Below are 16,021 nucleotides of genomic sequence, written 5' to 3'. Positions count from 1 at the left end.
ATGTGAAATCTATTAAAAATTAGAAAGTGGTAGCAAATAATGTCAAAATATTTTTTAAATTAATGAATGTAAGTGATTCGTTTTATTTACTTGTCTACCGCTACAGATTCAATTCTCAAATATATATGATAAATTTCTCTCAAGTACTTTTAAATTAGAATTCGGGTTCATGCGCAGAAGCGGTTCGCTTTTTAAATAATCTGCTCAGACTACTTATAAGAAATCGTGTGGAGGCTAGAACTTAAACTGCTGTTTGTAGAAAATGCAACACCATGAAAGAATCATCAGAATCAAATGAAATTTAATGCAGAAGCGACTTGTACTGATACAAATAAATGATGAAATTTTCAAAACAAAAGAAACAAATTAAGCGTCCGAAATCAGTATTTGGTGCAGCCACCACGCGCTGCAATAAGTGCTGCTATACGACGTGGCATGGAGTCAAACAGATGTTGAATATCTGCTTGAGGAAGAGAATTCCATATCGCTTGTATGCGCAACCAAAGTTCGTCTTTGGAAACTGCAGGACGCGGATCACGAGTGAGACGCCGACCAACCATATCCCACACGTGCTCAATAGGCGACATATCCGGCGAATAAGCAGGCCAAGGAAGAAGTTGCATGCGTTGTGCTGAACAGAAGTCTCTAACAGTCCGCGCAACATGTGGGCGTGCATTATCCTGCTGAAAGATAGCTCCAGGGATGCCTTGAAGGAAAGGAACGACTTCGGGCTGTAGCACTTCACGGACGTATCTGTTGCTATTGAGATTACCCTCAATTCGTATCAAATTGGATCGTCCATGATACGAAATCGCACCCCAGACCATAACTCCGGGTGTTCGACCACTATGTCGTTCAATAATACACTCAGGAAGGCAGCGTTGACCGGCATAACGTCTAACACGAACACGGCCATCATGGGTCCACAAATTGAAGCGTGATTCATCTGAAAAGACAACTTGGTGCCAATCAGCTCGCCAGTCTCTGTGCTCAAGAGCCCACTGCCGACGCAGCCGTCGATGATCCGCCGTGAGGGGAATCCTGTATAATGGCACCCTTGCACGCAATCCACGGCGCAGCAGACGACGACGAATTGACGAAGCCGACAATTGTACACCTGTAGCAGTAGACCAATGTGCTGCCAGCTGCCTGGAGGAAGCTGTGCGATCATTCACCGCCATGCGGAGCAGGTGTCGATCATCGCGCTCTGACGTCACTTTCTGTCGTCCAGTGCCTGTTTTTCGAGTTGTTCGGTGCTCGTCGGTCCACTGCTTCCAAACTCGCATCACTGTGGAACTGTTCCGCTGCATACGAGCTGCTATTGCGCGATAGGGAAATCCTCCTTCTCGAAGGCCGATTATCCTCCCTCGTTCAAACTCCGTAAGTTGCTTGAATTTCTTATTCTTCCGTCGTGGAGGCATACTCAGGTCTCACTAAACGTTTGCCACTAACAAATAATCATAGACTATTTTCAACGTCCCGCTACAGCACTTTATTTACACGCTTTCAGCATCAATTCAGAGGGCGCTGCGCGCGCCACGCACGCGCGATGGCTCTGAAACTTTATTAATTTGCATAATATCCTATAATTGACATTTGCTGCGAATTTCATTTGATTCTGATGATTCCTTCATGGTGTTGCATTTTCTACAAACAGCAGTTTACATTTCAAATTATTCATATTTAAAGCTAAAGCATTCTTTGTATTCAATTTCAACAGTAAACTCAAGACATTTTGCTATAAGAAGTTGCTAATTTTATACTTTTTTAATAAATTTTTAATTTTCTGAGTCGCGGCATTTTCCATTCTTAGTCGCCCATAACAACCCTGTCTGTGATGGACGGATCAGGAGTTCGATTCCCAGTCCGTCGAGCTAACCGTGCGTGTGCGAGTTTTTCATTGCTTTTTTCTACTTGTAACGTGGATGATAAGGACGTAACGGATAATTAAATCAAAAGGCTGAGCTGTCATATACAACGCTTTCTGCAAAATGTTTTGTTGAGTGGAATATAATTGAAGTGTAGAGCTTTCAGAATTTTTGGTAATTTTGCGAACATTTTATGCGCCTCTCCACGAAAAAGGTGGAACAAAGTCGCTGTTTTAAATAATTTGCGTGTAATTTCTCTTAATTTAATTGAAATTAATTAGCACAACTATATTATATTTGCAAAGCAAAGAACGATACACGGAAACATAAAACTAGCTAGACCTGGCACAATTTTTCCAAAAGTTGGGTAAAAGGTCTATAGGCCTTGAAAGGTAATATCTCCCTGAAATTCAGTTTCTTTAATTGTGAGTTATATTGAGAAATGTATTGCATATTGTTAAACAAACAAAATACCATTACTAAAAGTAACTAAAAATAAATATGTTGATTAAAATTGTCAAGTAATTAATCACTGGGGTTCCCATTCTGGCAATATGTCATTTTTACGAAAAGCTAAAGAGTGTAACATACATACAATTTATGATAAACTAATATAACAAAACAATGTGGGTTAAAAGAGATTATTTAAATTATTAACATGTTGTAATACGGAAAATAACTTTAAAATCAGATTTGCTAAACAAAGAATAATGCATTAAAACATAAACTTAGCTCGCAGTAGAAGAAAAATTACCATACGCAAGTAGAATCATCTTCGTATTGAAGAATTATTATTTGTTTGACAGAAACTTAAGTTACAATACAACAAAAGAATATGATCGGCCTTCAAAAAAAAATTTAATAACACTGAATCAACAATAGCATTAAGAATAAAATAATAATAATAAAAGTATCTCTATTCCTCATAACAAAAGTGGTTGCCACTGGCGAAAGTTTAAAATCTTCCTTATTTTAATCCGATTCATTTCCTTTTTACAATCGTTGCCATATCTGAAGTTGGCGGAATTTTCCGATCGTCTGCGTAATAAGTCGTAAAAAATAATTAGAATTTTCTGACGAATGGTGTTATTGTTCTCAGATACAGGGATTTTCAAAGGTGATAGATCACAAAGATAGTTCTAACAACCGAAAACTTTTGTTTGAAAAATTGATTTCGAATTTCCGTCGACAGTTCGGCGACTTTCTGAGGGTAAAATTTATTCCTTTACACAATTTTTGCCATTTTTAGAAGAGATGGTTTAGCTTTTTTTATCTTTTGCTTAGTTCCATTTTTTTATACTTTATTCACTTCTTGATAATGGCAACTGCGACCGCGACAACTGGTGTAGAAATATTTTCAACTTCCATTAAAGAAGAGCTGTCTTCTTTTGTATGATAAGTTTCATTACTAAAAATAGAAAAAAGGGGAGAACTAATGGTGCAGCTCTCCCTTCTTTCCTGCAAGAGAAAGAAAATACAATGCAGTAGTATTTTTGGTTTTTATGAATGCTAATCTTTTCAAGTTTTCATTGAAGAAATTTCATACTGTTAAGAAAGTTATCTTTTTTCATTGAAGAAATTTTACACTGTTATGAAAGTTACCTTTTTTTTTAACCTGTGCCATCAGAATAAATTATTTTATTTCAAATGGATCTATGTGAAATTGAAGACGTAGGGAAAGATTTATTCCCTTCATTAAAGATTTATTCCCTTCAATTCTTCGATCTCATATATCCGTAAGCTTTATAATAGATAAAAAAAATTATAAATAGATAGTCATAGTCATAAAGAAAGAACTGTCAAAGTTATAATACATGAACTTGGAGCTATTGGATGATACCACTTAAAATGTTATCTAGAGCTTAATTCATACTTATTGTTTGTATAATTTCGTAAAAAGTAAAAAAGAACAAGATTTAGAACGTATAGTTATGAAACTAACTCCTTAAATGACGCGTATCATACGCATAATTTTTTGAACTGTAGTGTAGTTTTTTTTTTCATTAATATTTTTTTTATTTATTTATTAGGTTTATTATTAGTATTGTACTAAAATGAGAATCTTTAACTTTAGAGCCCTGGTGACTCAGGGGATAGAGCGTTCGCACTCCAATGAGGTGAAATGGATTCGAATCCCAGCCATGACTGGTCGATACGAATTCCGCACTTGGCTGGCACTAACCACAGTGCTGACGTAAATATCCTCAGTGGTAGACGGATCATGGGTTAGAGTCCCTTTGCCATTAGACTAACCGTGGGAGATTTTCGTGGTTTTTCTCTCCATGTAAGGCAAGTGCGGGTTAGTTCCAACAAAAAGTCAGGCAAAGAGACATTAGTAAAGGCAAATGAAGGCGAATTTCTCCCAATACTTAATCCAATAGTCCCCTTGTATCTCGGATTGGATTCAAAATTATAAGACTACGGAGTTGAACATTAGTAGTCGTAAACCTGAATTTGAGTCGACTGTTCAACGAAGGTTATTAATTAAAATAAAATAAAATCTTTAACTTAGTAATTGATTTTTTTAAGTAAGTAATTGAGTAATCTTAGTAATTGATTTCTTCCTTGTATATCAAACGATTTGCAATGTAGAAACGATAATTCAAAGTTTAGGCGATAGATGGGACTTTATATTGTTACAAGGAGTAGCTCATGGTCATTTTACTGTAGTTGGACATTTTTTATGTCTATAGCTGTAGCCACAACAAAATTAAAAAGTGTAAGTCTTATAAAATGATTGAGCTGAAACACACTTGTACTTTCCAATACATGGAAGATTATTCTTCAACGATCAACTTATTTGGCTTGATGTGCACCAAAGTTAAGTAGAGTTCGATCCGCAGTTGCTATTTGGAGCTCTCCAGATCAAGAAATGCCAGCTTGTCCAGAAGTACAGACGGTTTGAGTCCAATACTGACAACGTTGCCACAATCGGGCAGTTGGTGAAGAAAATGAAGAGCCTTAACCTCCATGAATCCAGAGATGCCGCCTGCTCAGGTTTCGACAAAATGTTTTAAGAAACTGTATAGAACTACAGACTAAAATTGGCATATTTCTGGTTAATTTTACAAACTATTAAGAAGGTTCTACACTGCTCTACTGTAGAAAAGCAGCTTATTACATAAGCATTTGAATTATATAGAAGTATTGGTGAATAAAAACCCTATAAATCGAATTTACTAACCACAGAATTACACCCTAAAAGATTACCACTTCAAAATATTTATCCCCTGTCCGGAGCACGGTGTAAACTCTCTGAACTTTTTAACTACAGTAAGCTGTTTTATCGCTTTTGTTCAAGTGGCGTTTTATATAAACTTTTGAATCATTTGAATGTACTGGTAAGGAAAATAACTTTACATCAAATTTACGAAGCAAAACCAAACATTGAAACATAAACTTAGCTTCTACTACTTTGCAAATTTTTTGCTGAAGAGATTTTCTCCAAAAGTTTAGAAAGTTGTCACTCCTGAACCAACTATAATGCGCTAAAAGGAACTAGAAAATGCAATCATTGCCAGTTTTCCTACCCACGCACAAACTCAGAATATCGAAACTTTCTTTAAAATTGTTCGTATGATTTAAAACAAAAGGGCCAACTTGAGACGAAATCGGTACAACATTGAGCACAAAATTATTAAAGTCTTGCCCACATCGCTTCTCTAGAAATTTTTCACAATGTTTGCAATCACACTTTTTATCAATAAGAGCTTTATAACGTTTATTTTAATATCACCAAAAGGTTCCTGCAATGACCACCCGCACTTATAATCGGTTGCTGTCCTATAAACCCTTCTCAAATATATATGATAAATTTCTCTCAATTACTTTTAAAAAAGAATTTGGGTTCATGCGAACAACTGGTTCCCTTTTTTAATAGTCTGCGCAGACAACTTATACGAAACCATGTGGAAGCTTTCTGGAGTAGGGGGTGATGATAAGGGCCGCTTGGCGGCCCATGTGACCAACTTCAACAATATACTAGGCCTATTAGTTCTGAGTATGCCATAGCTTTTATTTCAAGTTAAGTAGTGTCAATACTACCCAAAAAAATCAAAATAAAAAGTAATATTTTTAAAAAACACATTTTTGTAGTAGAGAATAATAATTAAAAAAACGAAAAACGTGGGGCGCATGAAATACATAACAGTACTGTTATATTAGTGTGTGTATGTGTGCTCATGATAATATGTATGTAATACAAAAATTAAATACTTTTGTATTAATAAAAGCATTAAAACTTCATTCGTTTTCATAAAATATCTTTAGTAAAAGATAAGGGTAGAAATTCTATTTTGGGACTTCAAGGCTAAAAACATGCCAATGAATAATAATTAGATTTATACTTCAAAAGATCTTTCACTTCCATATATGGAAAGATTAAACGATTTGCTATGAGTAATAAATAATTGATGAGGCGTAAGAATACACAGAAAAAGGCAATATGACTAACCTCTTCACAACCTTTAATCATCCTATATAATGCAGGAGCAATGTTTTAGCGTGGCTTTTTGTTGTTTATCATGCTTAACTAAAATCCGTCTGCTTAGACGGGACATGGGTCTCCCCACATCGCCAGCGGGAGGAGGCTAAAATGTGTATGCTTTCACCATAGCTTCTAAATAAACAGATAATGCACAACTGGACTCTTTAATCATGCTTTTTTCACGCAATTAACTAAGAAATATCGGTGTGGATACACCGCATATTTCATGTATATGTATATCTGTTATTGTAATTGTATCTGAATGTGGATGTGGAATATGCATGTGTATGAGGATGTTTATGTGGAGGTGTATGTGGCTGTGCATGTGTATGAGTAAGAAAATGTGTATATGTACTGTTATGTATTTCATGCCCACCACGTTTTTCGTTTCTCAAATTTTTGTTTTTTAATTATTATTCTCCACTATGAAAACGTGGCTTTAAAAAATATAACTTTTTATTTTTTTTTGTACTCACTTCCAAAATCTCAATTTTTTTCGCTCACTGTACACAAAACTTTTCAACTGACATGTGACACTAATTTGAAATAATCGAATCGACAACAAAAGACAATCACGAAAATATTAATTTTTCTTTGATTTTATTTTATTTTGTATGTCTTTTTTCTCTTAATTTTCATGCATTGCCATCCAATTCTGAACTATGTGCCAAATTTGAAGTCTGTAGTTAGTCGGGAAGTTAGTTTAAAATCGATTACAAAATTCCACCCGAACAGATATACACGAAGGCAAGTTGATATAAACGTGGTAATAAAATAATTAGTCAGAAAAATTTATTTGCCCGGCCTTTTTAAAAATCTTTAATATAATAGCTCGGATATCACTTTTGTTTTGTACTACTTGATTATAACCAATCTGAAAATGTCATTTCTTACCTTGTTCTTCCACTAAGCTCTTCAATTGTTTGGCCGGAGAAGAAAAAAACAATTACATTAAATAGGTAAAAATATAAATAATTTTAAAAAAAAACTTTATTACATTTTCTATGTTCGTACACTTTTACTAATGTCTCTTGATTACAGCAACTCAATTCAAGATCATTAAAATCGCCTTACCAAAGGACATGCATCGCTACATCGGATACATACAATGAAAATTAACCCATTAACTGCAATTTAGATAAGAAGAACACTTTAATGGGCTACAGTGCTTACATGTATCCTTTACCGAGACACAATACGAACTATTGTTTAAAAAAACTCTCATCGGAAATTAGATTTCCATTAGAGTAAAAAATAAAGTTGATCTTTGAACAAACTGCTTTGAATAATGATTTATGAATAACAATGAGTAAAAGCGCAGGTGATTTTTTTTCCATACAATGCTTTACTTTTCGCCAAATTTACGTGAATATTTGTATAAGTAAGGATTGTTCTCCTCGAAATCGATCAAAATACTTTTTTTTTGCCACACATGCAAATGTCATCAACCTGTCAAAGTGGCAAACACGCATTGCGTACGTGACTATAATGTAAGAGACTTAAATTTTGTGCATGCAATGTTGTGACTAATTTTTAGTGCTTTGAACTATAAATCAGCATTTTTCACTACTTACTTTTTAACATATATTTATAATACCTAGTAATAATATAATAAATATTTTTTTTCAATTTAGAAACATGAATTCTTTATGTGTTTTATTTTTTAAATATTTTTTTACTTAGTAATTATTTTTACGTATTTTATTTACTATTTAAATCAAATTAAGATGCCTTTGTTTTAAAGAGAGGGGAAAAAATGAAATCTAGAGAAATTAAAACGTGAATCGAAAAAAGTTTCATACCCGATAATTGCTAGCAAGATAGGTGTGAGAATAAAATTATTGAATGTAGTATTGTGTCTTCTAGAATAACATTTCGAGAATTCAATAAAAGATATAATACTCAGTGAAATATAACATTTATAAACAACATGGAAACACATATTGATGAAATATTGTGATGCTTTACAAGATGCTTACAGTTACAGTTACGTGTTTCTTCCATTTAAAACTTTGTATAACAATTAGCTACACTTTAACCTCCTTTTTTAAGAAAGTTAAATAAAAAAATTCTTTTTAATTGAGGCACTCAGAATGTAAAGCTACAGATACGGCGAATTATCAGCTAAATGCAGAAAAATATATGACAATATACTCCTGCCATCTATATTTCACACTAACTATGTACCCAGTCTTCGTAGGGTGTAAGAAAAAGTAAATAATCAACCAATCGGTATTAATCAATAATGCGCAATCATACAAAGGACTGAAAGGTATTTATAGATTCATATAAAAAAGTAAATTTTTTTAGGATTATTGTAACTCTTTGTTACTCTTCACAACGACTTAATTTTATAAGATTAAGAAAACCGGGTTTTTAAAAGAACTCAACATAATATTGTTATCAAAGGATCTCCTTCTTTACTGGCGTGACAGCCTAGAGTGAGCCATCACCTCCTACATCAGAAAGCCTCCTCACGGTTTTTGATAAGTAGTCTGAGCAGACTATTTAAAAAGTGAACCAGTTATGCGCCTGAAAGCAAATTATATTTTAAAAGTAATTGAGAAAAAATTGTCCTGTATATTTGAAAATTGAATCTGTTATTGTTGGCAAATAAACAAGACAAACCAATTAGAGTCATTAAACCAATTTTTAAGCACATATTTACTATCACTTTCTTATTTTTGCTGGATTTTCTATTAAATGGCTCCTTCGTAAGGTGGGTTACCTTCCTAGTGGTCGAAGCGGACTATCTATCAAAAACCATGTGGAGGCTTTCTGCTATAGGAGACGATTGCTACACGCGAGTCAAAGTCATTGCAAGCCACTAAAATTATAAAACTATTTGCTTTTAAACATCCACCGATTTTCTAGCAAACACTATTCTGTAAACATCATAGTGGTCAAGCATTTTTAAAAATTATGAAGCAAAATTATGAAGCAAAAATTATGAAGGTTGCAAATTGACTGATCATCTGTAGTTGTTGTTGTTTTCGCATGCCTGTTAAGACAGGGGGTTGCGATTGTTCTTGTTTTCCAGTGGCGCCATCTTTGGCCAAGAATTCGACTTCTTCCACATCATACGTCACGCCCGTTTATAGGGCGGACCCATTCATACACAGACCGTAATTTTGACCTGAATCAGAGAACGGTCCATCTCCAATCCAGTACCCCAAGAGGTATTGATTTGTTGTGGGAACATGGAGGACTTTGCGATTCGATAGATTTAACGTGCATCAGTCACCATTTTACTACACGGGGAATCTTCGGCCAGCGGGGTTTTAACCCCCGAACTCTCGGACACTGGCCCAGTGCCCTACCGACTAGGCTATCCCGGCCATGACTGACCATCTAAAATTTTCAATCAAAATTTGCTGCTTTTTAAAGGTAAACTGGTGTATATGACTTGATAACTATTGTCAATAATGTAACGCTTTGATTGTGAATTGATAATCTGCAGTACAATGAAAGACAAGTATTCTATTGAATTATTAATAAATAATTTAAATGTTAATCACAGATTTTTTTTATTCGGAAAGTTCGTTTTTATCAGATAAGTTATAAATTCAGGGCTGGCAACATTCTAAGCTTTTCAGGAAAATTTCTTTTAGTTGTAACTATATGTATGTTAAAATGTAAGATTTTTTGTTTTCAAAATTTAATTTAAAGTTATTTTCCATGCTACTACATGCAAATAATTCAAAAGTTCACGTGAGACGCCACTTTGTTACATCTTTCTTAAGGTGCGACTTTTAAAGTGTTGACAAAATTAAAAAAAATTCTGTAAGCTTTAGCTTTTAATTGTCTACCATTTCTGCAAAATATTTTGCAAAAAGCGTAGTAGTTGGCAACTCTATAAATTATGTTAAAATTTTGCTTACGGCACCTGATAGCCCCTGCTATTCTGGACCATCAGTTGTACCAGCCATAAGAAAAAGGTTAAATTAGTGACAACAGAAAAAAGTTTGTCATGCCATTATTAACCCCTTAACTTATGTCCTCGAGTTATTTCGAGCACGCTAAACAGTCCAAACTGTACACATTCGAGATAATTCGAGCGGCGTTGTATTTTATGCTGCTATAATTTTTCACACTCAAATTTAATCAAGAATTGAAAATAACAATGTGAAAGCTAAGAAAAAAAAATCGTTTATTGATGTTTCTCATTTACATAGGATTGCATGCTATAGCACTTATTTATTCAAGAATAAAATATACAGAGATGCCAACTTGCTCCGGACAGCAAATAAATATTTTAAAGTGGTAGTTTATCAATTGTGATTCTTGGTTTAATAAATTCAATTTAGTAGATTTTTATCCACCACTATTTCTAAATAATTCGTAGGCTTATAAAATTCACCACTTTTTTAGTACTTTTGACATGCTAGAACTTTTTAAAAAACAAGCATAAATAGTCAAATATTTGCAATGTTTACTTTGTAGTTGTTCACAATTTTTTTTAAAATTATTTTGGCGTGTCCGGAGCAGTTGGCATCTCTGAATATAGCCTTTTTCCATGGAACAAAAGTGCAGTATATCAAAATTGTCCACCAAAATGGAAGACAATGTTCTAAAATGTGTTTTTTTACACAAAAAAATGATTTTTTTTTTTTTCGGCCTGTTTTTTTTTCAAAAAATCTGTGATTAAGTGGTTAAATCCAATTTTTAATTTTGTATATTTAAAAAGTCCTATCGCAAATTAAATTACTATTATCATAATCTATCAATTCAATTTATAAATTTCTAAACTGGAACATAAGTGATCTTAATACTACCAGTGCATCTGATTTGAAAACCTTTGTCAGCAATATAATAAACAGACTACGAATTGATGATCTGAAAATCCATGAGAGGCCATTAAATATTCCATTCATACTTAAAAAATAATTTAAATTACAACTTCAAATTTCTGCAATCGGAAATCTCGTTGTATTTATCAAATGAGTTAAATTATAAATTATTTTAAATCAGTGGCAGAATAAAAAATTTATTATGTTACTGATAAATCTAAGAGAAATCAATATTAAATACGTCAACAACAATTTTTGATAAATTCATTTTATACTCTGATGAATTGTAAAATATCAATCTTGTCGGCTCATGAAATTTCTTTACAGCATCAGTAATTTATAACATTTCAAAAACGTGACTCCAGGGTAAAATTATTCTCACCTTACCTCGAGAAAAACAAAATTAACTGTATAAAATCAAGCATTCGAGTCCAAATATTAATTAAGCCGCTCCCAATTGTATCAAATATGCATACAAGTGAACTAGTCGATCAATGTACATATAAAGTATAAGGTGGCCATACTATGCACAAAATACATTATTGAAAATCTAATTAACATTAATGTGATTATATTCACGTAAGGGTTGTTTTTTTTTTTCCTTTTTGAATAATATATTTAAAATTTTAGTGTTGCACCGTTATATAATTTTTAGGCTCTTTTGCCAATACCGTTATAATTAAAAAAGAATTTTAATGTAATATAAATTTCTATTTTATTTTATTTAAATCTGCTGGTATTAAAGGTAAAAATAAGTTTTTAACTCTTCTATTTTCTAAAAATGACCTAAAAGCTTCAAGAAAATTTCAAATTGTGCCAACAGTTCAGCCAAGTAAAATCTTCCTAAACTTTTACTGCGAAAAGAAAGTCTGCTTACTTTGGGTTATAGGAAGTGTTTCCACAATTATTAATTTTTATCTTATGAAACATTTAATGCAATTTTTAAAGAAAATGTGATAAATTATTATTTTTCTTTAAATCACAGAAAGTTTCAAGCAATTTATAGAGTGGTGTAGATGCATGCATTTCATACATTTTTTTCTTCATGTTATGGTAGATTTAATGCACTTTTTTTAGACTATACAAGACCTTATGCATTTCATTTTAAATGTTGGAAATCCTACATGTATTTTCTTAAGAAGTAAAATCTTTAAAATGTTGGCGATCTTAAATGTTTTTCCATAAGAAGTCGATTATTTAACACATTACGGTAAATCGAAATGCCATAGCTTTATTTGTATTATTCTTGTGCTGTCGATAAATTCATGAATAATAGTGCGTGAATAATATTCATGAATAGTAGTCATGAATAATTAAGTATTATAATTTAAAACGCTTCTTGAACTGTCATCATTTTCGTTACGATTATATGAAGACAATATATTTATCATTATTATTATATAATCTTACATATATTTTCTTAAGAAGTCGATTCTTTCACAAATTACCGTAAATAGAAATTCCATAGCATTATTTAGATTATTCTTATATTATCGATAAATTCATGAATGATAGTGCATGAATAATAATTCATGTATAGTAGTCATGAATATATAGGTTATGAATATGTAATTATATTATACTTATAATATTACTTAATATATAGTATAAGTATTATTACTAATTACATATTATAATAAATTATTCTTATGCTATCGATAAATTCAGGAATAATAATAATTCATTATTCATAATATTCATGAATTATACATTTCATGAATTTATGATACATTTCATGAATTCATCATAGATATTTCATGAATAAATTCATGAGTTATTATTCATAATATCATAACTTATTATAATCTAAAGTGCGTGTTGCACTATCGTTACTATTTTCATTACGACTATTTAAAGAGCTTGGGCAATATACAGGGTATATTTTTTTATCGTTACCCCAATCTGTTTTTTTTTTCTTTTTGGTATTACCTATTGGCGTTTACCGGAATTTCCGCTAAAAAGCACAGCACAATACGTAGAAACATCGTATTGCCAATTGCAAAATCGTTATGTTTATGTCTAAACATGCACTTATTAATTCAAAAAATTTCACATCAAACTGTTCCTGATGTTTCCCTATAGGATGACACTTACAAAAATTTCCAAATTCTTATACACAAAAGCATTTTAGTGCTCCTCATAAGAATCTTAGTTTTTTTTTTTTTTTTTTTTTTTTTTTAACAAAAACCGATGTCATGACCCTTTGGATTAAGTACAATATCAATATACCCTGAACCTTTCTTTTAAATTCTTAGCTCTTGCGACATCATTGACTTTTGAAAAATATTAATTTTTATAAACGTCTTTAAATCCAAGAAAACCTTTATAAGCGTTCAAGGAAGCAAACCTGTTTTTAATTTCATTTGAAGTATAGACGATTTTTACATATTTGCATTTCACATACTTTTACGAACAAAAAAATTTAAACAAAATTATTACTTACTCGCTTTTTCTGCATGTTCCTCGCCAAATTCCTTCAACACTTCTTGGTATAAAATTCCATAGGATAGTAATAATCCACTTGTCAGCATATTAATAGCAAAAGCACAACCACAAATGACCCAGCCCCATCCACCTTCCGGATAATAATGTTGCCGGATAGTTGAAATCTTTAGATTGTCCAGCCTGCTGGACAAAGAAGGTTTTGTGGAAGATCCAGAACTAGATGCTCCGGATCGAGTTTTTCGAACTTGAGCTCCTTCATTGCCATTTCTTTCCAGGAGTTCAACTCCTTCAATTAGGAGTCCATTTGGGGCTTCTTGGGTCACGATGTCCATAATGGGTGGCACATTAAGCACGGGTTGCTGACAATCCCCTGACGATAATTCGTCAGTGTCAGCAACGATTGGTGCGATGACGTCACTCATGTTTATCAAGTGATGTGGTTGACAAATTTCATATTTTGATTCATGTTTTTATGATTTCTTGAACAAATTTAGGAACATTCTTTATCTGATTTTGGAGATTTTATAATTTGTTCATGTTGAGCAACATGTTTTTTTTAAAGAAATTGCCAATTTATATCGTATTAATTTAGGATTGTGTGAGCGAAACAAGTTTAATTATTATAATCTAAAACATAGATGTAGCATATGTTCAGTTTTTTGTTTAATAATAAATATATCAAGATTTAAAATTCCGGAGCACTGTATAATGAAGGTTTTTTAGTTTTTTACTTTGAATTGTTAGTAGCTAATTTTTTCTTAATTTTTGTCTTTTTCTAATAATAGAAAAAAAAATTCTTATTTCTTCCTAATTTGTAATAACTATGTATCAAACTTAATTAATTAATAAACGCAATCACTATTTTCTAACAATAAATTTTTTAATAAAATGCCTTTATCAAAAGAAAATACATAAATATTTCTAACGCATACTTCTTGTAAGAACGTAAACTATATAAATTTATTTTTGTTTTGTTAATTTATGTACAATATCATTAATTTAATTCATAAGTCGAAATAATAAATTTTAAGGAATCCGCTTATTTAATGTATTCTTTACTAATCATAACGAGGTGGCAATGTTCATTTCTAAATGGAATTGCATAAATTTGTTTTTTTTTTTAAATAGTTAAATTTTTAAAACCTGATCCCTTCTATATGTAAATTTCAAAACATGTAGTTTTCTACTATAGTTTTCTACTGTAGTTTTCTATTATAACTTCTCATAAAGTTTATTAATATTTTAGTATTTAATCATTTTTATGAAAAAGCCTTAATATTGATTAAATTTTTTCACTATATCTTATAATATCTTTCAATTAATTAAAATTTTTATTCATATTTTTATGAACTTGTGTAGTTAACCAATTTACTCAAACATATTCATTTCTTTTCTTTCATTTTTTTCTCTGCATTAAATAGAGTCATAAAATTTATATTAGCAGGTTGAATTAACAACTAAATTTCAAATTCGTTTAAATTTTTCAGGCTTTATACCAGCTATTTTTTAAATGTAGTTAACGTAATTAATTCAAATTTTTATATATGTTAACCCTTTATTAGTATTAAAAGTAACTAATGAGTATTAAAAGCAATTAATTTGAACCTTCACATACTTTAAACTTACATTAGTACTAAAAGTTATTAATTAGCATAAAAAGTAATTAATTTGAATTTTTACAAACTTTAAGCCTTCTTTAATATTAAAAGTGATTAATTAGTATTAAAAGTAATTAATTTGAATTTTGACATACTTTAAACCTACATTAGTGTTATAAGTAATTAATTAAAGGTAATTAAATTGAATTTTGACATCCTTGAAACCGTTATTAGTATTAAAATTAATTAATTAGTATTAAAGTCGATTAAATTAAAATTTTACATGCTTATTTCCTACTTTAGATTTAATTACAATAAATATAATTAATTAGACTTCTCTTATATAATTAATTAGTCTTAATCTGACCTTATAATTAATTAGACTTAATCTGATCTTACATTAGTGTGAAATGTATTTCTAAAATTTACCTTTCACTATTACCCTCGTATAATTCCGCACTGTTCTTTTTAATCCTTTAAGCAATTTTATTACTTCACGCTCCAATGAAAAACTTTTAGAAAACATCTCACAATAGTGGCATACTTCATATCTTTATAGTTGCTATTTTGATATTTAATCGTGAATTTATCGTTTTTTGAAATATATTTATTTTAAATATTTAAAAATAAGAACTGGTACTAGATAAATACAAAAATGAAGAATATAAAAGTTTGAATGTTAACCACGTGTTGTTGTGATCACATTGGAAAAGCGCCGACGTTCCCAACGTTGCAAGCTCATCCCGAGTGTGAGAATGATCGGAGAGAGATGCTAGCAGACGATGTTTTGGAGGCGGCAGACGACTTGCACGCGAGTCAGGGGTTGTCGAGCAT

At 31.5% G+C, this 16,021-nt stretch overlaps 1 protein-coding gene across 1 annotated transcript in view; it reads right to left on the bottom strand.

Moving 5' to 3' along the window:
* Positions 1-15,284, bottom strand: part of LOC107449530 (monocarboxylate transporter 10) — a 198,939-nt gene extending 183,655 nt beyond the window's left edge. Inside the window, exon 1 of the mRNA XM_016065084.5 lies at positions 13,588-15,284. Coding sequence (XP_015920570.3) covers positions 13,588-14,011 — 424 coding nt within the window. The 5' untranslated portion in view covers positions 14,012-15,284. The remainder of the gene's footprint in view (positions 1-13,587) is intronic.
* Positions 15,285-16,021: the final 737 nt, after the last annotated feature.

This window comes from Parasteatoda tepidariorum, chromosome 5 (assembly GCF_982258835.1).
Source record: "Parasteatoda tepidariorum strain Cologne lab strain chromosome 5, Ptep-v5.0, whole genome shotgun sequence".
NCBI lineage: Eukaryota > Metazoa > Arthropoda > Arachnida > Araneae > Theridiidae > Parasteatoda > Parasteatoda tepidariorum.
This window is presented reverse-complemented; position numbering and strand designations above follow the sequence as displayed.